General features: G+C 41.3%; 1 protein-coding gene across 1 annotated transcript in view; it reads right to left on the bottom strand.

The window, feature by feature from the left end:
• Positions 1 to 9,949: 9,949 nt before the first annotated feature.
• med23 (mediator complex subunit 23) overlaps positions 9,950 to 26,174 on the bottom strand; it is a gene marked incomplete at its 5' end in the record, with an annotated part of 61,998 nt that continues 45,773 nt past the window's right edge. The window contains 6 exons of the mRNA XM_056258498.1: positions 9,950 to 10,141; positions 12,102 to 12,233; positions 14,995 to 15,115; positions 22,586 to 22,800; positions 24,637 to 24,709; positions 24,795 to 24,960. Coding sequence (XP_056114473.1) covers positions 9,959 to 10,141; positions 12,102 to 12,233; positions 14,995 to 15,115; positions 22,586 to 22,800; positions 24,637 to 24,709; positions 24,795 to 24,960 — 890 coding nt within the window. The remainder of the gene's footprint in view (positions 10,142 to 12,101; positions 12,234 to 14,994; positions 15,116 to 22,585; positions 22,801 to 24,636; positions 24,710 to 24,794; positions 24,961 to 26,174) is intronic.

Below are 26,174 nucleotides of genomic sequence, written 5' to 3'. Positions count from 1 at the left end.
CTAAAGTTTCTCAGCATTATGGACACATCTGCAGTAATGCAGGAAGGAAGGTATTGCCTGAACCTACCTTTTAAAAGGATGGATGTCGGTTTACCAAATAATCTTGTTGTGGCCAAACAAAGAATACAAGGCCTTAGAAAGCGATTTAAATTCAACCATCACTTTCACCAGGAGTACGTAGAGTACATGAACAACGTCATCTCATGCTGCTATGCAGAGCGTGTACCTGAACATCTGTTGCATTGTAACAATGGAAGAATTTGGTATATCCCTCACCATGGAGTCCATCACCCTAGAAAGGGATCACTACGCGTGGTGTTTGATTGTGCTGCAACATTTAAGGGAGTGTCTCTGAATAGTGAGCTATTGTCAGGGCCCAATCTCACGAGCACACTTCTGGGCGTCCTCATGAGGTTCAGACAGGAACCAATAGCCATCATGGGAGACATTAGAGCCATGTTTTATCAGGTGCGTGTGCCTGAAGAGGACAGAGACTTCCTCCGCTTTCTCTGGTGGCCAGAAGGAGACACTACACAAGAACCAGTGCCTTACAGGATGATGGTGCATTTGTTTGGAGCCGTTTCATCTCCAAGCTGTGCGGCCTATGCCTTAAAGAGAACTGCCAAAGACAATCAGAATGAATTTCCAGCAGAGGTCACAGAAACTGTTAGACACAACTTTTATGTTGATGATTGCCTAAAGAGTTCAGCTACAGACAAGGAAGCAATCAAGATGATAAATGATCTCGTTGCGCTGTGTGAAAGGGGAGGCTTCACGTTGGAAAAATGGATAAGCAATAGTCGCGTTGTTCTGCAAGCCATCTCAGAAGAGCAAAGAGCTAAGGATTTAAAGACGTTAGATCTGGATATTGATAAGCTTCCAATGGAAAGAGTTCTGGGTCTCCAGTGGTGTGTGGAAAGTGATGCTTTCAAGTTTAAGATGGATCTGAAACATCAGGCCCTGACCAGGCGTGGAATGTTGTCCGTCAACAGTTCTGTTTTTGACCCGTTGGGGTTCCTGGCGCCAGTGACATTGCAGGCAAAAATGATGCAGCAGGAACTGTGTAAAAGAGGCTGCAGCTGGGATGATGCATTACCTCAGGACGTTTTACACCAATGGAAAAGGTGGCTGGAGGGGCTGACTCTGCTGGCTGCATTTAGTGTGGACCGGTGCATAAAACCTGTCGGATTTGGAGCTATAAAGCATGCACAATTACACAATTTTTCAGACGCCAGTGAAGCAGGCTATGGCACTGCTACGTACATTCGTATGACAAATCATGAAAACATCATCCATGTTGCCTTTCTCCTTGGCAAGGCCAGAGTAACACCACTGAAGACCATAACCATCCCACGGCTTGAGCTGTCTGCAGCCGTTCTAGCTGTAAAAATCGATGCTATGGTCAAGGCAGAGCTGAACATACGACTGGAAAATTCTGTGTTCTGGACTGATAGCACATCTGTGTTGAAGTATATTAATAATGAGGACAGGCGCTTTCACACATTTGTGGCTAACAGAGTTGCAACCATCAGAGAATTGTCTGAGCCCGCTCAATGGAAACACATCAGCACAAAGGAAAACCCAGCTGATTATGTGTCTAGAGGACTGAAGGTATCAGACTTCCTGAAAACCAGTGCGTGGTTAGAAGGACCAGCATTTTTGCGGAAAGAAGAGGAAAAGTGGCCTGAAATTGTGTTGGAGGTGGCTTTGGATGTTGGAGACAAGGAGGTTAGGAAGGAGGCTGCAGTTTACGCAATCAGCATTGACACTCCTACTCCCTCAGACCAGCTTATTGCGCACTTTTCGGACTGGAGGAGACTTAAAAGGGCAGTGGCCTGGTACTTGAGGTTGAGGAGTGTGTTGAAAGAGAAGTGTAGGTGTAGAAAACAGTTGGACATTCCAGTGAGAAAAAATACAGTGGTGCACAAAATGAACACAAGAGGGCGCCAGAGGACCACTAATGACCCAAAGAGCAGCAGTCTGTCCACGGCAGAGTTACAGAGTGCAGAGTTCTTCATCATTTTGTACTGCCAGCAACAAAGGTTCAAGTTTGAGATTGAAGCTCTATCGCAGAACACCAGAGTGAGCCGTCAGAGTTCCATCTATGTGTTAGATCCTGTTTTGGAGGATGGGCTTTTGAGAGTTGGAGGCAGACTTCACAGAAGTGCAATGCCAGAGGAATCTAAGCATCCAATAATCCTGGCCAAGGAGCAACACATCTCTGAATTAATCATCAAATGCTTTCATCAAACTCTTGGACATTCCGGACGAGCTCACACTCTGTCGGCTGTAAGAAGAAAGTTTTGGATTACAAAGGGAAATTCTGCTGTGAGAAGGATTATTGGACAGTGCAGTATCTGCAGGCGATACAATGGGCGTCTCTTAATGCAGAAAATGGCTGACTTACCTGCTGCAAGGATTCTCCCAGACCTTCCCCCCTTTACCAACACAGGGGTTGATTACTTTGGACCAATTGAGATTAAAAGAGGAAGAACACATTGCAGAAGATATGGTGTTATATTTACCTGCCTGGCGAGTCGAGCCATTCATTTGGAGGTAGCAGCTACTCTTGACACTGATTCCTGCATAAATGCGTTAAGACGATTCATCAGCCGAAGAGGACAAGTGAAACATCTGTGGTCCGACAATGGAACAAACTTTGTTGGAGCTGAGAGAGAACTGAAAGAAGCTCTTGTCAAACTGGACCAGGACACAATAAATTCATTCTTGGCACAGGTAGAAATTAATTGGACTTTTAATACACCTACTGCCTCCCATTTTGGTGGTGTTTGGGAGAGAATGATCCGATTGGTGAGAAGGGTGCTGAACTCAGTACTGCGTCAACAAACCCTGGATGATGATGGGTTAAATACAGTGTTGTGTGAAGCTGAAGCCATTTTGAATGATCGTCCTATTACAAAACTCTCGGACGATCCAAATGACTTGGAGCCTTTAACACCAAACCATCTGCTCCTGCTTAGAGGAAAGCCATCATTTCCTCCTGGGATTTTCAAGCCAGAGGATCAGTATGGAAGGAGGCGATGGAAACAGATTCAATACCTGGCTGACCTTTTCTGGAAGAGATGGGTTCGAGAATATTTACCCTTGCTTCAAGAAAGACAGAAATGGAACGAGAAGATGAAAAATCTTGCTGTTGGAGATGTTGTGGCCATTATGGATCCATCTGCCCCTCGAGGATCTTGGCCTCTTGGAAAAGTTGTGGAAGTTTTTCCAGATAGTCACGGCCTTGTGAGATCTGTGAAGTTGAAAACTAAATCCAATATTATTGAGAGACCAATTTCTAAGCTTTGCATGGTATATGGAGTCTAATTACTGTGTATAAGCCACATGTGAGGAACTCATTTGGTCTCCTTTATGGTTATTGTTTGAGAAAAAATAATAATAATAAATTGTCATGTTTGTTTATCATGTCAATTAGGGGCCGGTGTGTAAGAGCCAAATGTGTGTATCTTTTATTTTGGGCCACTAGATGGTGCTGTAGGCTCATGTATATATGTGAGGGGTCAACAGGTAGTAGGGAGGTGTTGACCCGGAAGGGCAAACAAGTTTTTGACCGCTACGGCGGAGTTTGATGAATGCTGTTGTCGTGTGAAGTTCTGGGAATCTTCGTGCTTGTGGACCTTGTGTGCTGTGCAGTTATGTGGAGGACAATAAAGATGGTAATATTGCAACGAAGACGATGCCTATGGAGTTACTTTGCACGTAACAACAAGTTCAACATTAGCTGCCTGGCGTGTCATAACAAGTAGCTACGGGACAACAACTCTAGCACAGTATTAGACTGGCTATTATACACATTAAGTGCTTTAAGTAGCCTACTAGCAAAAAAAATGTGTAGTTTGTAAAATGCACACTATGGAAGCGTCAGTAATAATCCTTTCCATTATAATAAGACGACACGTTTTATTCATATCAGATACACATTGTGTAAGTAGCTTTACATTTTACCCTATTATACAGCTCAACTAACGCGATCGTTATACAGGTGTTTAAACAACAAAACACATCCACTTGCACATTTGACAATCGGAAAATATCAGTGTTTCATTTTATAGCTAATACATTTGTGAACATTTTGAATAAAACAGGAAAAATAACATAAAAGCAGATCATCATTCATTCAGCGCTGTGTTGTGGTTGCGCTGTGTCACGTGACAAGTAATGACGCGTCACCATGGAAGCATTAAAGTGAGTGACAGGTTCTAAATAACGATCGCCTAGAAAAACTCACGCTGGGGGATCAGTTAGAATAGTTTAAACTTTCTTGTGAAAGGGTTAATGGCTACTTTAGCTATTATTACATTAGCTAACTACCAACTAACCAGATAACATTAACAAATTGACAAGCACTTACTGGGCAGAATGGCTCTTCAAATGACGGACGAAATTGGAGGTTGTGGTCTGGCTGTCCGCAATGTTAATGTTGCATGTCTTGCAAAGCGCTGTTCGTCTTTTGCCATCTTGTGAATAATTCTTGAAGCCGAAAGCGATGACCCTTGGTACCCCTCCGGCCGACATTTTGATGTGATATCTGATCTAAGAGGGCGTGGTGTGCGTAAGGTACGAGAGGGCATGACTGATGATAGTGTCGTGATCCAGTCATGACAACGCTATTCTCAGCCTGCGCTCCAGCTGGATCAACTTTCTTTTTTTAAAATAATTTATATATTTTATATTCAAACTGAAAACATGATGTGATTAACACTCAAGTCATTCAAGTCATCGTGTCTCAAGTCAAGTCAAGTCCCGAGTCTTTAACTTCCAAGTCCGAGTCAAGTCTCAAGTATTTCATTTTATGTCAAGTCAAGTCACAAGTCATAAAAATAGAGACTTGAGTCGACTCGAGTCCAAGTCACCAAGTCACAAGTCCCCATGTCTGCAGTTGGCGCTGGGTGATCATGGCCTCAATACTTCTGCAGTTGGTCTTTAAAGTATTTCAGTGTGAGGCACACGGTTACGCCAGGTGATTCCCAGAATAGGCTGAAGGCAGCTTGTGTGGAAGTGCTGTAAGGACTTGATGTGACGCTGTAGGTTACCCACGCTTCACAGCTATAGAGGAGGGTGGTGACACACACCGCTTGGTATACGGCGACCTTTGTGGAGGGATGAAGGTTCTTATTATGAATGACTACACGGAAGTCTCCCAAAGCCAGCTGATGCCTGTTTAATTCAGCTCTGGATTTCGTTGTCGATGCTGCTATCCTCAGAGAAAATACTCCCCAGTTATTTGAAAAATGTGGGGGGGATATTGGCACTCCATTGGCAGACTACTTTTGTCTTGGTGGTCTTGACAGTCCCCCTCCTGCTGTACGCCCTCACTGCCACAGCAAGGACAGTTTGAAGATGCAGGTTTTGACAGCATTATAAAAATTATGCTTGTCATTTTTATCAGCAAAGGACTGGACTTCATGTGCCTTTTCAGTCCACCACTCATTCTGGCCTGTATTTCCTTTTGCACTTTCCTCTGAGCTTCCTGCCAATGCTGTCTACGTGTCAATGGTATCTATGCTGATACCAGTCTTGGTGGATCTTACTCTTATAGCCGATGGATTTTGCTGCTGCATCGTAGAGCACGGAGCTCATATAGTTACACTGTTGTTCCATGGTGTTTTCTGAGCTCAGACAAGTTTCCAACTCCCTAAGTTTCTCAGCTAGGAAACGTTGACAAGGCTTTTGCAGCCGCAAAGGGGAACACACCTTCATATTCACCCTGCTTTTTTGCCAGGGGTATACAGAGGGTCATTAGCCTTTCACTAATGCCAATGGGTGTTTCTGTGAGACTTGGTAGAAGGGTGTTCTTGATGGCAAGTCCTATTCCATAAAGATGTTTTCCACCTTCCAGAAGAAGGTATAGCCCGTCCCTTCCTCTGTTAGAGAGACAGAAGCCTGGTCTCACTCAGGGCAGCAAGCTGATGTTGTAGCGGCTCAGCTCAGCAGAGATCAGGGCTGTTCTCCTGTGAGGTCCGTCAAAGATGCCACGCGAGTCCTTACATTCCATGTTGCCAGTTTAAGTCAAGTCAAGTCACATTTATTTATATAGCGCTTTTTACAATACAGATTGTATCAAAGCAGCTTCACAGTGATAACATGAAAATAATACAACAAAGTTTGTTTCTAGAAGAAAATTGCGTCAACGTTCACCTTAAGTAAGGCAGATCAATAATATTGTTGAATATTAAATGTCCCCAACTAAGCAAGCCAAAAGCCAAGGCAACAGTGGCAAGGAACCAAAACTCCATCAGGTGACAGAATGGAGGAAAAAACCTTGGGAGAACCCAGACTCAGTCGGGGGCCAGTTCTCCTCTGGCCAATGAAGGAACAGTGTGTGATTCGGGCAGCATTACAAGTCAGATTGGATCGGAACATTTAGAGTATTTATCCATTTCCATCCGGTTGGAAGTGGAAGTAATCACGCTGGTATGGAGACGAGTTGTTGAGGATCAGTGCCGATGGCCGTCGTGTCGATGAGGCCTTCACAGGGCTGATGAGGCTGGCACTTCAGGATGAGTTGGGATGGGTCCAGGCGCAGGTCCACCATAGAGGGTCCCTCGGGATAAACAGAGAGACTAATATTAGCGTAGACGCCATCCTTCTTATGATGTACCAAGTACATCAGGATTTACGGGACGTGTTCCCGGTTCCGGCTGATCTAAACTATGCAGCCTTATTTTGAATTAAGGAAGTCTATAGTGTGTTATGTGTATGCTAGGCCAAAGAGATGTGTTTTTAGTCTAGATTTGAACTGACAGAGTGTGTCTGCTTCCCAGAAAATGTTAGGAAGATTGTTCCAGAGTTTTGGTGCTAAATAGGAAAAGGATCTACCGCCTACAGTCGATTTTGATATTCTAGGTATTATCAACTGGCCGGAATTTCGAGAACGCAATAGACGTGATGGACTATAATGCGTTAAGAGCTCGCTCAAGTACTGGGGAGCTAAACCATTTAGTGCTTTGTAAGTAATCAACAATATTTTAAAATTTATACGATGTATAATAAGCAGCCAATGCAGTGTTGACAGAACCGGGCTAATATGGTCATATTTCCTGGTTCTGGTAAGAACTCGAGCTGCTGCGTTTTGAACCAGCTGTAGTTTGTTTATTAAGCGTGCAGGGCAACCACCCAGTAGAGCATTACAATAATCTAGCCTTGATGTCATGAACTAATTGTTCCGCATTTGTCAATGAGAGCATATGGCGTAATTTAGATATATTTTTAAGATGGAAAAATGCAGTTTTACAGATACTAGACACATGATTTTCAAATGAAAGATTGGTATCTTTCATTTCATTTTCATATATCTTTTTATATTGTATTGTTTCTTATTTTCCTTATTTCGACCGCAGTAGTGGAATATAGGCGCGGTAACCTATCCAGGTAAATGGTTGAATGGGCAATTTTTAGGCCACCTTTTCTAGGCCCTTCCCCAACTGGGGTGAGCAGTGCGGTTCGGTCCCTAAATAGGAGTCGCACAGGGGTCTGCCGAAACAGCTGCCACTCAGTGCCAGTAGATAGCGACTAAATACCCTTAGCCACTGCCGTGCAGGATCCTGACTAGGAGCTCCCAGTCTATTCGTACCTGCTCCCGTTGCCAGATGCCCCATCACCGCCAGACTTTAACCATATGTAAGGTCCATGTATTGTCACTGTGGTCAGAGGTGGAGACCTGCGCAAGGAAGGTTTTAAAGTGCCAAAGGGCGGGCACCAACCCCAGTAGCACTATCTTCACCATGATGAGGTAAATCCCGATGGCAAGGGTGGTCCCAGAACTACCGGTCCCCCATCTTGGCTGCAGGGTCCTTCGTCTGTTAAGGCCCGCCTATCGACCACCTCCAGCGCATTGCTTTTCTGTCAGGGTATGCTCCCTTAGCCTTGTCTCAACAGACTTACCACAAGGCAGTGGGGCCATTTGCCCATAGCTGGGACAGTGGTTGACGGGCGCCAGGGCGTGTCCACACGCAGGAGTCTCTGGGGCCCACTGCTGCTCCGAGATCCCCTGTAGTTTAGCCTGGGGCCGTATGATACCCAGTTTCCGTGTGTGGCCCTGAGGAGACACTACAGGAGTCTGTACTGGCAGGAGGAGGCTTATGCACTCCGCTCCTCTTTTCAACCTCAATCAAGAAGGCTAGCCAGCGGCAACAGCCGTAGGCAGAGAGTAACAAGCAGAGAGCGCAGCGCGGCATGCAGCGTGCACTAACTACCAGCACTACTACACTAGACGCTTCACACACACCCTGTGTGCACAAGTGCAATAGGAGGGTTAAGTTAAACTGTCCCAATCCTTATGCTCACATTAGACAGAGGGATGAAACACTAAAAATGCTGTTCTTAGTTGCTCAAACATGTATGTGTTGAAACTGCCAATAATAAATGTGAGATTCTGCACTATTGGCTTCACGGAGAGCAGTTTTGTCACAGTAAATAGTGTATTGAGGTGTTACTCATGACTGTAAGCGCTCAACACCTCATGCACATGAATTAGCCAGCATGTTCAGCGCTCCATAAACATGAGGCTATAAAGACGTGATCTTAACATCTGATCCTTTTAACACTTCCCGTTGAGTAAGTACAGGTTGCGCTCTCCATTAAGGCTGATGTGAGTTGTGAGCTGTAATTGCTCTCGGCGCTGCAGTGCATTAACAGAGAGTCAGGACACACACGAGCATTACCTTCAGTGGTTTAACAGAGAGTCAGGACACACACGAGCATTACCTTCAGTGGTTTAACAGAGTCAGGACACACACGAGCATTAACTTCAGTCACGCTCCGATTACTCCAGACCACTGGAAATCAACTACTGGCCTTCAAACTGTGCATCTGCATGTTTTATTACATCAAATATATACAGTTCTGAGAAAAGGAGCCGTGACAATGATGCTAAAAATGACATTAGATTCATAATAATAACAGCCTCTTTTTGACAGAACGAGAGAGAGAGACAGACAGAGAGAGAGAGAGAGACAGCCGTTCATAGAGCCGAAGAGGAGCGTCTGGTTTTCCTGGAAGAAATGAATGATTTTTTTTTACCTCTGTGATTATTCACAGAAAAGACAAATGGGCTTTTCCCACGGGACACACGTCTCACATAAGCAGCATCTTGTGAATATGAATGTGAATTTAAAAGCACAGAATCGGTCTCAGATCTCCATCTGAAGCTCGTCTGCTGGTCACGATCACGTCTGTGTGTTTGTCACTCAAACACAGTATATGTTCAGACTTTTTTAAGTCTTTTAACATGTTCAGTTTGGGGTCGGTAAGATGTTTCTGAAAGTCTCTTCTGCTCTCAAGGCTGCATTTATTTTATCAAAAATACCGTAAAATATTATGTCACTATGTTTTCTATGTGAATATATAGTAAAATGTAATTTATTCCTGTGATCAAAGCTGAATGTTCAGCATCATTACTCCAGTCTTCAGTGTCACATGATCCTTCAGAAATCACTCTAATATGAGGATCTGATGCTCAAGAAACATTTCTGATTATTTTCTGAACAGTTATTCTGCTTCAGATTTTTTTTCTTCAGGATTCTTTGATGAATAGAAAGTTCAAAAGAAGTGAATTTACTGCGTCCTTGCTGAAAGCATTAAAAAAGCCCAAGCCTTTAGACAGTAATATATTTGATCATCTATGATTAGTGCGGTAGTTTCTGTGAGTCTGTGACTGTGATTCTAATATACACACAAAAGGACAAAATCACAGGCTCACATTCATTTAACACATGATTTGACTTTATTACAAAAATGAAAATGAAAACGAAAAATGACGTGACAAAGCAAAAAACCAGATGCTGATCTATCAAAATTCAGGCGAAAGGCTTCGGGAAAAAGACAGCTCCTCCTAGATGAAAATAAGGCAGGTGATGTAAGTCTGAGGAGTTAAAAGCCTTAAGGTCACATGATCTTCAGTCACACAGTGTTGAGATGGGCCGCTGAGCGCTGGTCACTGGGACACAGACAGAGGAGCACTGGAGGGTCCGGCTCCGCTCGGGGCCGCGGGGGACGAGACGCTCGGGGTCTGAGAGACGCTGCTCGCTGTCGGCACCGGCTCCATCTTACTGATGTGTGTGATGAAGCGCAGGCGCAGGCGCATCGCCGGCCTCAGAGAGCAGATGATCCTCTCCACCTGCACAGATTTAAAGAGGACCTGTTATACACTTTCTCAGAGTCTCGATGTAGTTTCAGGCTCTACTAGAACAGGTTTTCCTGCTTGAATGTTGATTATTCTCCTCATTGTTGCGGCTCCTCTCTGTCAGTAACGCTCTGTTTACTTCCTGTCTCTATGAAGCCCCTCCTTCTGAAAAGCACACTGTGCTCTGATTGGTCGGCTGGAGCAGTGTGTTGTGATTGGTCGAGCGCTTCGAGTGTGTTTGGTAAATGTCCCGCCTCTTACCATAACCACCAGTTTAACACACTACTAACTAACTCAACCAGGCCCCGCCCCTTTATTCTGCGTATGAATTATTATAATGAGGAATATTGTGACGTGTTTGTTCCCGGAAGAAACTCAAGACTACAATGGAGGCGTTTCAGGAGTTCAGAAACACTGACACTGATATAGAGAAGATCTCTCAATGCCAAACGGCAACATTACACACTAAAGACAGATGAAAATGGAGAAAAGGTGCTGTTTAAGGTCTCAATTCGCATACTTGTGCTGTTTTGTAGACAGACCTTCTTCTTTTTAAAGACCTCTCTGATGATGATGTGAGAGAGAGAAAGCTGAAGTTCAGATGATAAGGCAAAGGCACACTGAAGGATGATCTTTATTTCCAGTGACTGCTGATACTGCGCTGATACACCTGACCTTCCCTGCTTTCCCTGAGGGAGACGCTGACAAACAGCGGCTTCAGAAAGAGACTCGACCTCCTGCCAAACACACTCATCTGAATAACAGCAGCCCATGTGACACACACACACACACACAGGGACACTATCGCATGCTGACTATTTACATTTTGTTGAATTGTTGGCTAATCCATTTGAATTTGTACGATCTGCTCTAAGAGAGACATTATTTTCCTACGTGTGTTCAATAGCACTGCTTATATATACATGATTATTATTGTTAATCTTAAATGAGTTACAGAAATTTCCTTACATAAATTTTACTCATACATTTTGTTTTTGACATATATACATATATATGTGTGTGTGTGTGTGTGTAAATCAATATTTTTGAATTATATGTATTGAAAAACAGACACTATCTTTATTGTTAACTCAATATGATGCTTTTGAGGAGGAGAAACTGCTTCTGGAGAAAGTGAACTGTTGAACGTAAGTGGACGAACTGAAGGTTCAGATTCTGACTGGTAAGTCTGGAAATGTTGTGTGTTATCTGAGGCGCTCACAACTTTCATCACACTCCTGGTAGAACTTAGACTCAGAAATATCACCCATTTGGTTTCCTTTTTTCTCTCTCGTCTCATGTTTCCAGTTTTAATCTGCAAACGCTGCAAGACACAACTTGTGAATAACACTTCTTACTGGAGTCAAGGCCAGTGGGCCTGAGAATAGTCTATTTTACAGAACTATAAAACCGGTTTGCGCTCGACAGGTGGGGCCTATTATGGGATGTTGAGGAAGACCAATGTGGATGAAGATGAACTGGGATGAATATGATACAAGGAGGTGGAAGGCCTTATGATCATGTTCATTTGCTTTTCCAATCAACTTTCAAAGTCTTTGTTCAATGATAAATGAATATGTATGATTTTACTGGATAAATACGGTTTTGCTCAGAGCTTATTTTGTGGCTCTCTGAGATATCTAAGAGAAACTACCCTGATCGCCACTTCAGACAAATACATCTTATTTTCTTTACACCTGACTATCATTTTCTGGGTGGATTTCCACCACACTGCTTACGCCCTTCATGCTTCCTTGTTTCCTAATAATCATACAAACTCATAGGAAACTGCTAGCTCATAACAGTTAGCCCATGGTTAACCCTTTAAATTAGTGACAGCATCTCACCCGCCAACCTCCCAAAAAATCAAACATTTATGTCCGATGTTCAAGAAGTGTTTATGGCCTTGAGGCGAAGAAGAATGTTACTGTGTGTGTGTGTGTGTGTGTGTTACCTGGTCTTTAACGCTGTCCCCGGTGAACATGTATTTGATGTGGTACAGGAAGTCACAGATGGGGTCCATATAGGACAAGTGTTTAATGTGCTGGTCCACAGCCTGGAGCATCTCATAAAACGCCACTCCAATCTGAGAGAGGAAGAAACACAAACTCATCAGCATATACATCACAATACAGGTCACCATTCACCAACCTTTCAATACTTAATTCATTTCTATAGCTTCTTTATTATTAATCAGGGATGTGATTGTGCGAGTGAAAAAAAGCAGGAAATTTTTTTAAGACCCAGCGTAAAGCACTTTTTACTTTTTAAACACTTGAATCAGCCATTTACTGCATGAACTACCAGGAACTGTGATGAGTGACACACATGGAAATATATTTAACAGCTATCATTTATTCCTAGTAATACAAAACAGGACGTCTTTATCTTTGGGGAAATATAAGGGCGATAACTGTTCTGTAGTTCTGTAAAGAAAACAACTGTGTTTCCAATACAGATCAATCTCATTCAGTAAATAAACTTCCACTCAAACTTCTACAATAGAATAGGCAACATAAAATGTTTTCTGTGTTTTGGTAAACTGCACATCATATTCTGGCTACACAGATAAAACAACCTAAGAACCATTTATGAATTATATTAATGCTTTTTACGCATTAGAAAATGAAGACTACACAATCTTATCAGCATGATGAATAAATGATATTAACTGGAATAAACTGTACACAGAAAGGGAGCAGAGAATGTGACCGAAATGAACTTTTACGTGCATCCAATAAGCAATTTAGCGCCGTAGGCTACATGATACGCACTTTTTTGCCAACCAGATGCACGTATTACTTTTGCGTATAAAGAAGAAGGCTAATAAAAGCACTCGTGCTATAGGCCTAGATACGCAGTGCCAGGAACGATCGTGAGGCGATCTAGCGCGAGTTTAAGCACGCACAAAACTCCCGTTAAAAATCACAGAAATGTGCGACATGAATCTCTTACATCGAATCTGCACTTTGTTGTTTATGATGGAAGTCAGAAGAATCCAGTCAGCGCACTGAACAAAACTATTCGTTTCAGCGATGACTAATCTGAGCGCCTCTGATTGGTCGTCACGCTCATAAACTCAACGGAAACGTGTGCGATTGGTTAAAATGCTCAACGCTGCTAAACGAAATCTGATGGAAATGCCGTGTCGGATGGATCGAATGAACGTTAAGTATTGTAGTTTGTTTAACTAATATGATCACTTAAACATATTCTATTATATAAATATTTTGAAACAAATTACAATGACTTTCCCAAAACTTCCAAACACCCCCGATTTGATTTTTATTACTGATCTGAATGATTCACGTGGGTCATGATTTTAGGCTGAAATAACCGGAATTCCGGATTAATCCGGAAGAATCACATCCCTGATTAACAATATTATGAACCATTAGTGGATGTTGGTGTTATGTTGGCATAACTTGATGTTGGCCCGATCTGATCTGCTCCAATGCAGATGCTGTACGTGGAGAAATGACAGTCCTGCTATGAAGGCTTGCCTCATGATTATTAACAAAGTCTCTTAATTAATCTCTTAATATTGTGTGTTTTTGCTCCATTTCAGGAAATAAAGCGTATCCAAACAACGCCACAGCAGAGCCGCTGCTCGTCTCTGAGCAACACACTGGTTATTGAATGCCTCTATAATATCTGAACGATTTGGTTAAGTGAATGATTCAATGACTCAGTGTCATAAGACAGTGACTTGTCACTGTTTTTTTTAAACAATTTTATTTTGTCCATCATTTCATATTATTATATTTAAATGTTTATTCTTTCAAGCGATCTCATAAAATGTGCATTTGTAAAGTGCTTTTATGCCACGTCTGAGCTGCATTAACAGTCTCAATGAGTACCTCCTCTGCAGTGCAAAGATGGATTTTGTTGATACGAACTTCATTTGATTAATAACAGTGTTTTAATATTGTAATTGAATTTGTTGATTAAAATGTAAGATCCTCACCATGCATCTAATAAGGTTAGAAAAAAATAGCAGTTTTACAGGTAAAAATAACCCTGGAAATGAAGAGGGCAAATATGGTTACACTTAATTTTAAGGTGTCATCGTTACAGTGTAATTATATATTTAAGTACTGAGTAATAATAAGCAACTACATGTACTCACTATAGGGTTAGGGTTAGGCATAGGGTTTGGTTGAGGGTTAGTTGCATGTAATTATGCATATTTTACTGTTATTACAATGTACATGTAACAAGGACACTGTAAAATAAAGTGTTACCGCAAATATCACCCCTTAATCTAATGCAGGGGTGCCCAATCCTGCTCCTGGCTATCGACTGTCCTGCACAGTTCATCTCCAACCCTAATCAAACACACCTGAAGCAACCAATTAAGGTCTTCAGAGCACGTCAGGATCACTTGAAAATTAAAGGCAGGTGTGTTTGATTAGGGTTGGAGATGAACTGTACAGGACAGTCGATCGCCAGGAGCAGGATTGGGCACCCCTGATCTAATGGGAAAGAACATGTCTATCACTGCTGTGAACCAATAACTGCACAGAATATGAAGAACATGTAAAGCTTGGTTAAACTGGTCTAAACTAGTCCAGGTCCCAGCACGTTCTGCACTGGTTATGAACCGCAGCTCTAGGTCAGTGGCGGCCGGCGGGTGTGAGGAGCTGAAGGGTTTCTGGGTAATGTGCTGTGGTCTGTGTGTGTGGAGCACTTTCATTAGATGGACTGCTTCACACAGCCCCACAGGAATCACTCCCCTCAAGCGCTCTCTAAGTGTGTGTGTGTGCCGGCCTGTGGCCTAATCAAGTCTCTTCTCTCTCCCATGAGGCTCTGCTTTGAAGAGTGCAGGTGTGTGTGTGTGTGTGTACCTCGAGCATGCATCTGGTCCTCTCCTGCTGGAAGCGCTGCAGAAACGGCCCCACCAGGTGATACACGTACAAGAGCTGGAACTCAGTCTTCACGATGGGTTTCAGCACCTCCGACAGGAACCTGACACACACACACACACACACGTCATAAAATCACTGCAACACACAGTGTCCAGCAGTAACAGACACCAACCATCAATCAATAATTACACGTTGGCTTGACAAACTGTATTGTCACTACATGAGACTGTATTAATGGTAACCAAGAAATGTAGAAACTGTAACACAGAATTAAAGTCACCATGAAATTGGCAAATCCAGTTTTTTATGTAATTTTGCAGTGTTTTTACTAAATGATTTATCGGTGCACATCATTATTGTGTTAAATCCATGTTCCTAAAAATCTTGAATCAGAATAAGTTCCTCTTGCAGCATCTCTTCTCTTCTCTGATGACGAGGGCGGGGCTATAACCCGTCAATCACACCAGATCCACCAATAGCAAACCAAAACCATCCAATCAATAGACCCCTTTTCAGTTAGTAAACATGGTGACGTTTTTTGTGGGCGGAGCTTAGGTGGAGGCAGAAGGATCCCTCTGGCCGCTTCCCTAACGTTAGATTGCAAGTTTTGTTAGCTTGTTTATTAACAATGACTGGAGAAAATCTGATTTTATCTTAATGTGCAAGGTCACTCAGTGTCCAGGACCGCGATTGTTATTTGGAACCAGATTGCCTGACCCGTCGGCCTACTGTACACACTGTCAATGGATGGACGATCTGACAGGATTAACGTTACCTTGGTTGAGTGTCCTGACTTCTACACCTACCGAGCGTAAAGAGAAACGGAGGGCATGTAAATCTTTAGATGCCTATAACTATGTGCTGAATGATCATGTACAAGACTTGTGTGTACGATCCGCAGTTCTGCCTAGCCAGCGCCGAGAAGACGACAATGTAAAGAGTGACATTACGGTGCAATTTTAATGATGTGAATATTTTCTAGAAATAAAAATACAGCATATTAATTTTTCATTGATTCTTGCACCCAACAACACAACAAGATGACATTTAATAATAATAATTTAAGCTCCTTATTATGTAGCCGCCTCCAGTTGTCCGTTTGTTTTGCCTCCAGCTAGCGCCGTGATGTAACTGTGACGTCGGCGTGAAAGGGGTCTATTCCCCACAGACACAATCAAGCCCCGCCCACATTTGTTCTTCACTGTAAAAAAGGCCACATTTTGACAGTAACATACTGTTTTCCATTAAAACAGTAATGTACTGTAGAACACAATGCATGCTGGGTAATATTCTGCACGGTAAGCAACTGCTGTTAATGTACAGCCCATTTTCAACACTGATCTACTGTATTCATGTATTACGGTTTTGTACTGTAGTACGCAATGCATTGTGGGCTGGTGCCAATAGCATCAAAGGCGCTGAACGTGTGTTTCAAAGGAGTTTGAGGTGCTCATGACCTCAGGGTGTGGAAAATCATCAAAGCAGCGAAGAGTGTTCTTCTACAGCTGGACGGGTGACTGTGGCGAGCGGGAAGAACTGAAACATGGCACCTGAAATCAACATGTGGCACTTATGACAGGAATAATTGTGGAAGGAAACTTCTAATCCCTTAAGAGAAAACTGTGAAAGCTTCTTTTAAAACTGGAGGTCTAAATCACTGGAACGGTGACTCGTGAGCTGGAACTGAACAAGCAGGAATGGCTTATAAGTGAGTGATTATAAACGCATTAAACGGAAAGGGTAAAATCCTGTCGATTCACTATAATACATCATTTATTCCCAAAGTTCAGTGTTTATTAAGGCTTTCAGGCTGTGTGTTTCTTGGTGGCACTCAGCCTGATGGTGTCGGCCGTCTAGTGCTCATAAGCAGGAGAAAACGCAATATGGTTTACCTGTGTCTTTTACTGTGCCTACTGTCCTGTTTCTTTAGTCATTTATTGTATAGTACTGTCCCGTACTTTTGCACAGGTTTTGTCTCGTTTCGTAGTGTACTGTACTGTATATGATTGAGCGACAATACAAAGACTCCAGAGTTGGAGTTTGTCTTCTTTTCTGCACTTTTTCTTACATGTGAAACGTGCATGTTGCTTCTACTCTTGCCTGTATTTTTGTCCATTTTGGGTGTTCTTGCTCATAAATAAATGTTCACCTTTTTATTAGCCTATTGCTGTTGTGTTTTTACTGTAGTAATTTCCTGTGTGCTTTTAATTTCAAATCTAATTTGAGCGGTGTTGCCAAAATGACCCAAATTGTTTTCAACCCACCTTTTTTTATGAGTGTATTGTAAATTGAAATAATCACAGAATTGGACTGCATGTACTTTTCACAGCAAATGGCAACAAAGTCATTTCACAGTATTAATACGGTAGAATTACAGTATGTTGCTGGTGTCTCTGCTGCCAGTATTTTACAGAATACAGTTGTTCCAGAAGCCGTTTCACTCGGATATTCGTCCCAATAGTGAAGAAAAAACGAGCGCAACTTCCCTTTCATGTACTATATTCACTATATAACACCTCAAGAGTCTTTTTATATAAAAAAATATATTATGCCAAATTATTGCTTTGGTTTATTGTTGATGAATTATAACAATTATAAAGTGTTTATATCGTAATATGTTGTAGATGGATGGAAGGGTGCATATTTGTGTTTTAATGAGCAGCTGGAAGTAGTAAAGCAAACACATTTCAAAATAAGAGTCCCAGTATATTTCAGGTTTGTTTGCAATTAAAAGTCTTGCATGATGCATTCTTTGTCTGCTTATTATTGCAATTTTGTTTACACAAACTGTATATGGTATTTAACTCAACTCTTGTGTCTTCTCTCCGGCCAGCCTCGTCAAAGGAAGAAAAGACTAAGAGTGTTATTTAACACTTTTAATATATATATATACATTTTTTTTTTTTTTACTACAATCAGCATAATCTGTCATTGTTATTGTGTCAGCAAAATCTAATACCGCTCAGCATCTAGTTTGTAGGAATTTTAAACTTGCAGTTACGTGTTTTGCAGATAAGCAGTATTAAGTCCTCGTCGCATGTGTGCCGCAGCCGGTTTACTTATATTAAAGTTTTTGAGATGCATTTATTGTGAGATTGTATGGGTTGGTTCTGTATATGAATAATATTATACATTTTATTTGTCCAGGTCTTCAAAATTACCATTAAAAAATGTATTTTCTGTCCCACTAGTGTCACCAAATGGATTTGCAAAAATACTATGCAAAAATAATGGTTAAAAAAAATATGTTTCCAGAACAATCTCTAGTCTGCCATTGGTCAGTCCACCCGCCCTAAACGCCCTCTGTTGGTTGAGTCGGTGTTGAAGATTGCCCTGAGAGAAAGTGTTTGACCATGAAGGAGACACTTGAACAGATTCATGAAGCTCATCCTTCTGCTGTAAAATCCAGTCTTGACATGATCAATAACAGAAGGTCATTGTGTTTCAAGTAGAAGAGTTGAAAATGTCATGAAAATGGGTTTAATGTTCTGATTTCATGACCTCCAGACAGATCGATATGAGTCTCCGAGTCACGATGATGTCATCCGCTGAGAACACATCTTCATTAATCAGACTAATTGTGCCTGGATTGGGATGAGCTGTGTTCAGAGCAGTAGTAAAACACTGACACCGCTGTAGGAAGCGGAAGTTAGTCTTTTCTCTTCTGTTGTGTCCTGTATATCTGAGTGAAACGCTTCAGGAACAAGAACTAATGTGGGCGGGGCTTGATTGTGTCTGTGGGGAATTGATTGGATGGTTGTGGTTTGCTATTGGTGGATCTGGTGTGATTGACAGGTTATAGCCCCGCCCTCGTCATCAGAGAAGAGAAGAGATGCTGCAAGAGGAACTTATTCTGATGCAAGATTATTATGAGACGCATGAATTAAACACAATAATGATGTGCACTGATAAATAGTTTCTCTGTACAGGCGGAGGGGAGTGTGTGCTAACGTTCCCCCGTCGCTGCAGACGAGTGTGTGAGACGCTGTTAAGCGCGTCCTATCACTGCTCTGTCTGAGCCACCTGTCACTGAGTTATCTGTGTGTTCATGGACCCGATCCCAGACGTCACACACTGTCAGCACACACAGTTAAACAGACGCTTTTACACTTCAAAACAAACAGAGCATGTGACCGCAGCACGAGGACTGACACACACACAGACTACAGAAAACACACACTACCGTTCAGAAGCTTGGGGTCAGTACGACTGTTTCTTTCTATAGAGAAATTAATACTTTTATTCAGCAAGGACGCATTAAATTTATCAAAAGTGACATCAAAAATGTTTCAAATAAATGCTGTTCTTTTGAACTTTCTATTCATCAAAGAATCCTGAAAAATATAATGCATCACGGTTTCCACAACAATGAAGCAGAATAACTGTGTTCAACACTGATAATAATAATCATAAATGTTTCTTGAGCATCAGATCCTCATATTAGAGTGATTTCTGAAGGATCATGTGACACTGAAGACTGGAGTAATGATGCTGGAAATTCAGCTTTGATCACAGGAATAAATTACACTTTACTGTATATTCACATAGAAAACTGTTTAATATTTCACTGTTTTTAGTGTATTTTTGATCAAATAATTTCAGCCAGGGTGAGCAGAAGAGACTTCTGTCAAAAACATTAAAAAATCTCAGCCCAACTAATAGTGTACACTACATGAACTACCTTTAAAGTAGACAGAACATCTAAATTGACCTTATTTTACAGTATAATGCACTGCTACTAATGCCTTCGATTCATCAGTACGTTATGCAAAGATAAAAAAAAAATTGTCTTCATAATCTTTCATCAAAACCTCTGTCTCTGAAAGAACGTTTCACCATGTTATGAAATCCATTTTTTCAAGTCATCCTGTCCAGCTTCATCCTGGTACAAAATGGATTATCATTTGAAACGACAGCAGATCACTGAAGTAAAATGGGTCTTCTTCTTCACGACCGATGCGTCTCTCTCTGTGTGTGTGTGTGTGTGTGTGTGTGTGTGTGTGATGCTGTGGGATGAGGAGCGTGTGGAGGCAGGAGAACTGAAGCACTGCACTCATCCCCACACACACACACACACACACACACACACACACACACTAGTACTGCATTTCAGAACTACTCAACAAACAACTGACTCACTCACTCACTCACTCAACTACAACACTCAAGGATTTATCATTATCCGCAGTCAAATTTAACTTAAGACATTTTTTAAGGCACAAATAAAAATGAATTCTGTATGTCTATTCAGAACAAGCCCATTCAATCTCAAAATAAATCGTGTATTGCAGAACACATTCAACAAGGACTTAAGGGTTTGACTGCAATTTTATTCAATATGTATTGTAAATGGTTTATGTACCAAAATATCAATACATATGAATAAGACATATTTGAATTTTCTGATTATAAAATAAAGCATTTAAAGAAAGACAGATTATAGATTATTGTATATAATGGTAAAATCTATTTATTAAATATGTTAAATAATGTTCTGTCATGACAACTCTGAGTATTTGGGATGGTAATGTGTATGACAATACTGATATGTTTGGCCTTGGTGGAATAGATCTGCTATTCTACTACCAATACACACACGACACACTCCTGTGAGCATGTAACACATGCTGCTGCTGCACAATAGTGTACATGAATCACCCGTAGCAGGTCTATACAGGTGGAGCTGGGGAAGGGGGAGGGCTTCTGATCAGGATTAGGTTGAGCAGCGAGTTCATTGGCTACTGATACAGAGGAACCAATCAGCTGCGTCCTATAGAGAATGACGTGATTGCAAGCGGATTGAGTTAAGGACCAATCAGGCTGCGTCATCTAGTGTTTCATGACAGAACTCTGTATTTCTTAGTTTTTCCTTCCCGTGTCAAGGTGTGATTACATTTTTATTTGCCTTTTATTTAACCGGATAAAACTTTTAAAATCTCTTTTACAGAAGTAACCAGGCTAAGATGAGCAGCACAACATTATAATTTGTTTTTTAAATAAATAAATCACCATAACATTTAAATATATCATCAAAACAATTAAAAACATTTACAAATTGTTTCTTCCGTTAACAGCTCACTAAGCAAAGATTCTAAAATGTTCATTGTCTGCAGTTTCAGGTAATTGTGTAAAACGTTCCAATCACTGCGTGCCGCATACAGAAAAGCTTGTTTTCCAAATTCAGTTTGTGCGAGTGGAACTGAAAGGGTATACAATGCTAGATACAGTTTACTGGGACTCTTATTTTGAAATGTCTTTGCTTTACTGCTGCTGGCTGCTAATTCACACAGATGAGGTCCATCAAATATGAAAAGCCCATGAGACGTCCATGAAAATCATTTCAGTATAATGTTTGTGTTCCTTCTAGCTCATTGTATTCATAATGCATGACTTCATTTTAAAAGATTGTTAAATTAATTTTATAATTGTTTTTTAAGTTTTATAGGTTGACTATGTAACAACTGTCCAAGGACTATAGATGAAAAATAGTCTCTTGGCTAATTCTGGCGCATTTGCATTTATGCTTATTAATGTGCATTGTCCCTGCTAAATTAAACTGTTTAAATAAAAATAAAAATATGCACCTCGACTGTGCACTATTTCTAACAATGCAACGGACTGGAGTGAATTACTACTCTTATTGTTCCCCAATTACCACGCCTCTAGACATTGCTCAATGTTTTATTTCATTTGTCCTTAAAAAGCTGGTGTTTTGTGTGCAGAACTAATTTCTTACACATCTGACCCCAAGCCCCCGTTGCTCCGTTGTACTGTATGTGTGTGTGTTTCTATGAGAGACAGAGCAGGAGAAAACATGGATATAGTCTGTAATTTTTATCCTATTGCTATATTTATATTTATTTGCTGAGTCAGTGTCGTTGTGGTTTTTGGTTCTTTTGCTGTTGTCGGCTGTAAAGACCTTTGAAATAACTGAAATCATTTGGCGAAGTGATATGGAGCTGTAATGCGGTCGAGACCTGCTGGAACTACTTTACTCGTGCGTTTCCCTGAAAATAACTGCACACATAAGAACGTTCGTCAGCCAATCAGATGCAAGCAATCCACAACCAATCAGATGCAAGCAATCCACAGCCCCGTAGTATAACAGTAAATCATAAGCAATCTATGGGCATAAATGCGCAGTATTCAATGATTGTGAACTGCACTGAAACCGAGTCGAACCAGCAACAGCGCCGCATTTTGACTTTGAACTTGCAGAGCTCATATTTAATAAAACCATAGACTTCAGAAGTTTAATAATCACATTAGATTGTACCAAAATTACTGTTTTTCCATCTCCAAATTTAAGACCTATTAAAATGTTAATTTCGACTTTTTTATACCATTAAGGACAGTTGAGATGTTCTATGACCTTAAGTTTGATTAAACTGAGTATTGGTCAGAATTTGAGTGTCTGTGCATCCGTTTTTTTTTTTTTTTTTTTTTTTAAATCTGCAAAATACAGTGGTAAATGTCTCTCTGCACCATATAGGCAGGTGTGGTGAAATGTGTTGGCCCCTGGGCAGGAGGTGTTGGTGCTGGTTACTCTGAGACGGCTCTGATGTCTTACTTGGGGATGAGGGAGAGCTGGCCGATGCTGGAGTGATGCCAGACGGCGTGTGCGAGCGCCAGAATGTAACTGCAGTGCATCTCTGAGTACGACTGGTGGCACGCGGTGAAGTCCAGCAGCTGGAAGGGGTACCCGACCCACTCCGACTCCGAACTCAGAACCGGACTGCTGATCACACTCACGATGCGGTCGTGGAGGACGATCCAGTACGGCTCCTGAGAAAGAAACAGAACATTACATTAACTTAACCAGAGATATTGAGTCTTAGAAATATGCTTCACGGCAAGGCAAGGTAAGGAAGAGGAGATGTGGGCTCAAATGTAGCATCTAAGTTTCATTTATTTAATAAAATAACCAAGAAAACCAAACCAAGGGCAGTAAATACACAGGATAACGAGAAACTCAAGAAACAGTGTGGCAAGCGAGGCCAGTGTCATGAGAGATAATGAGCTTCACGCGGTCTCGAGCTTTGGAAGCATAAAAGTAGAAGCGTCGACAGTGAAGGATGAGAGAGGACCAGGCCTGGACTATTTATGTTATGTCTCGTTTATGTGTGTGCGGCAGTTGTCCGAATTTCATTCATACTACACATATTATTAATATTACATAGAGAGTACTTTTTTAATGGATCAGAAGTAAATCCAAATGTAGTACCTACTCAGAACAGTTTGCTATTCCGAACTGGTGAATAGAACAAAGGAAACAGGAACCAAACAAAGGAAATACACACTAAAAGTCCTTGGAACAGAAACTGAAATCAAATGTTATAATTTGGAGTCGAAAAGAAGACAATTATGGCTTCAAATCCCATCATTTTTTAAATAGAATAAATGTTAACTGAAATAAATTAGAATACTTAAAAAATTAAACTTACTTTATTTCAGCTAGTTGCCAAGGGTAAGTTTCATTTAGTTTAACTTGATGTATTAAAATAACTAACTAAAATAATAATTAATAAAAACTAAAGACACATTTACAAAAACGAATAAAAATGACAAAAATACAACAAAAAAGCTAACAAAAATCCACTTCATCAATCTGGTGGTGCACTTCGAGAGTTCAAAATGAAGAGCTCCAACCCATACGCATGACACGTGAGCTTTTATTTTGACGGAAATTGCAGTTGAGCTTTTATTTTGGTGGAAAACATGTTTACAAACGCGTCTCATTACAAATCTAGTGAATTGCTGTAATTGTCAACTATGCAGATGTGGAAATAATGCGTAACTGCGTTCTCAAATGCTAAACTCAGCACATGCACAGATGGAGTTCACTGCATTCATCCACTTTGAACTGTGAACGCGTGAGCAAAGCGCACACTTCTCTTTGACCAGCGCAAACAGAGTCTTGCGATTTGGGAGACACAAAGCCTAATCGCGCTTTCGATTTTAGTTTGTTTGACAGCAATGGCGCAAAACACGACATTAAAGGGATACTCCACCCAAAAATGAAAATGATGTCATCATTTACTCACCCTCAAGTTGTTGCAAACCTGTATGAGTTTCTTTCTTCTGCTGAACACAAAGGAAGATATTTTGAAGAAGGATTGGAACTTCCATAGTATTTTTTTTTTTTTCGACTATGGAAGTCAATGGTGCCAAACAACTGTTTGGTTCCAATCGTTCTTCAAAATATCTTCCTTTGTGTTCATCAGAAGAAAGAAACTCAGGTTTGCAACAACTTGAGGGTGAGTAAATGATGACAGAATTTTCATTTTTGGGTGGAGTATCCCTTTAAAGACCTTCTATGTTATTATGAGAAGTTTAAATATATTTTCGGGCCGCCACTGTCTAGTAAATGAATGGGAAACACTGAAATCTATTTGTGGAGGGCCGCCAGAGATAAATCAATACATGGAAAACACTGTAATAGTATCTAAATTATCCTTAAGTAGCACTGCCACGAACAATTATGGTCCCAAACGCTGCGCCTAACCCAAGCGGCCCAATGGCGAGTCTACATCATCATTCAGCAGGAGTTACTGCTCACTAGCTGCTGTATGAGTGAAAGAGTGGCAGAGAGAGGAACATGAACAAAGACCGTGTGCGTACAGGCAGAGCAGTGATGACCAGTCCAATCGCGTTCATCCAGGCCGTGACGTTCTCACGGGGAACCAGCGGCTGGCTGCAAAACACATTTATCACACATCAAACTTCAACACACAGCACTGTATGAACGAATATGTGTCTCATGTGTCATGACCTCTGACCTCTTGAGCACCACATTGAGCAGGGCGTTGCCCACGTCTTTGCCGGGCACAGCCAGAGCCATGAGCTCCACACAGGTGACGTGCAGCGCGTGCGCCGCCGGGTTGGGGAACTCGTTGAAGCGCCAGTCGCAGTTGGGGAACGGCCCCGGGGACTTGCCTGCCATGGGTGCCCTCGGTTAAGGAGACGATATACACTTCATCCTGACTCTTCTGCTAGGCTAACTCACACACTACACACTCTAAAGAGCTTGAATGGGACTCTTTCCTCTGTTGACATATTTCTACTTGAGACGGGAAGTTGGTGTGGGATGGACATCTCAGACCTTTTTATACGAATCGCCAGTAGCCGTTAGTTAGCATCACAGCCGTTGCTAGTCAGAGGCAGCATGTGTATCAGCTTAAAGGCAACATTTAAGAGTTTCAAATGTTAAACCATAGAACATCTGTGACCCGTGCTGACAAAATGAGTGGGAATGCGCACAGGATTATTTCGAACTTCAGGCAAAACAAGTGGAATTTTTTGATTTTGAAGTTTTTGAGTTCATTAAGCCCTCGTCTAGCGATCCCAATGCTCCAAATAGCGATTAAACATCTAAAAGTATCTTTATTTGTAAGTTTTCTGAGAGTACCACCTTTCCTTGCTCCATGAAAAACGGTCTTACTCGCGCTGACTGACAGATCCGATGCGTGTGCACAAAGACGATCCCGATATATACACACATACACAGAATTACAGTATTTCAAAATATCTGTCTTGGCGAGTATTCACGCAAAAATTCTTAACGTTATTAAATAAACGTTTAGTTCACTGTTGGGGAAAATCATCTGATGTGTAACATTATATTAGATCGTGCGTTACAGTAGGTCTGAATATATAGGCTGTTTGTTTCATTAATGTTGTCGCCTTTTTCGCCTTTGTCGCCATTAGCTTTTGGCTTGCTTAGTTGGACATTTCATTTTATATTTAACAATATTATTACAATATTACATTATTTTATTGTTATCTCTGTAAAGCTGCTTTGAAACAATCTTTATTGTAAAAAGCGCTATAGAAATAAAGGTGACTTGACTTAATAAAACAAATGTGGTATCATGGGAAAAAAGTTGAAAATCTATTTTTCCTATAGATATTTGGGTTTGACATGGCGAGTGCCAGATTTGGTGTTATTATCAGGGATGGTTTCAGAAGACTTTAACTAGGTTTTTCTCCAAATTGACTGCTGACTATATCGACTTCAAACAGGTGCAGCTCAGTCTTTCTTGTCCAAATCAAACACAATTTTGATAGAGATAAACTCATTTTTTAATATTTGCTCATTGCGACTCATTTTGCCTGCATGGGTCACATTTATTTTGGCGGACAACCAAAGAGAGACCACA

This window comes from Rhinichthys klamathensis, unplaced genomic scaffold (assembly GCF_029890125.1).
Source record: "Rhinichthys klamathensis goyatoka isolate OS25496 unplaced genomic scaffold, OSU_Roscu_1.1 h1tg000001l_1, whole genome shotgun sequence".
Taxonomy (NCBI): Eukaryota; Metazoa; Chordata; class Actinopteri; order Cypriniformes; family Leuciscidae; genus Rhinichthys; species Rhinichthys klamathensis.
The sequence above is the reverse complement of the archived record's forward strand: the minus strand, read 5'-3'. Positions and strand labels throughout refer to the sequence as shown.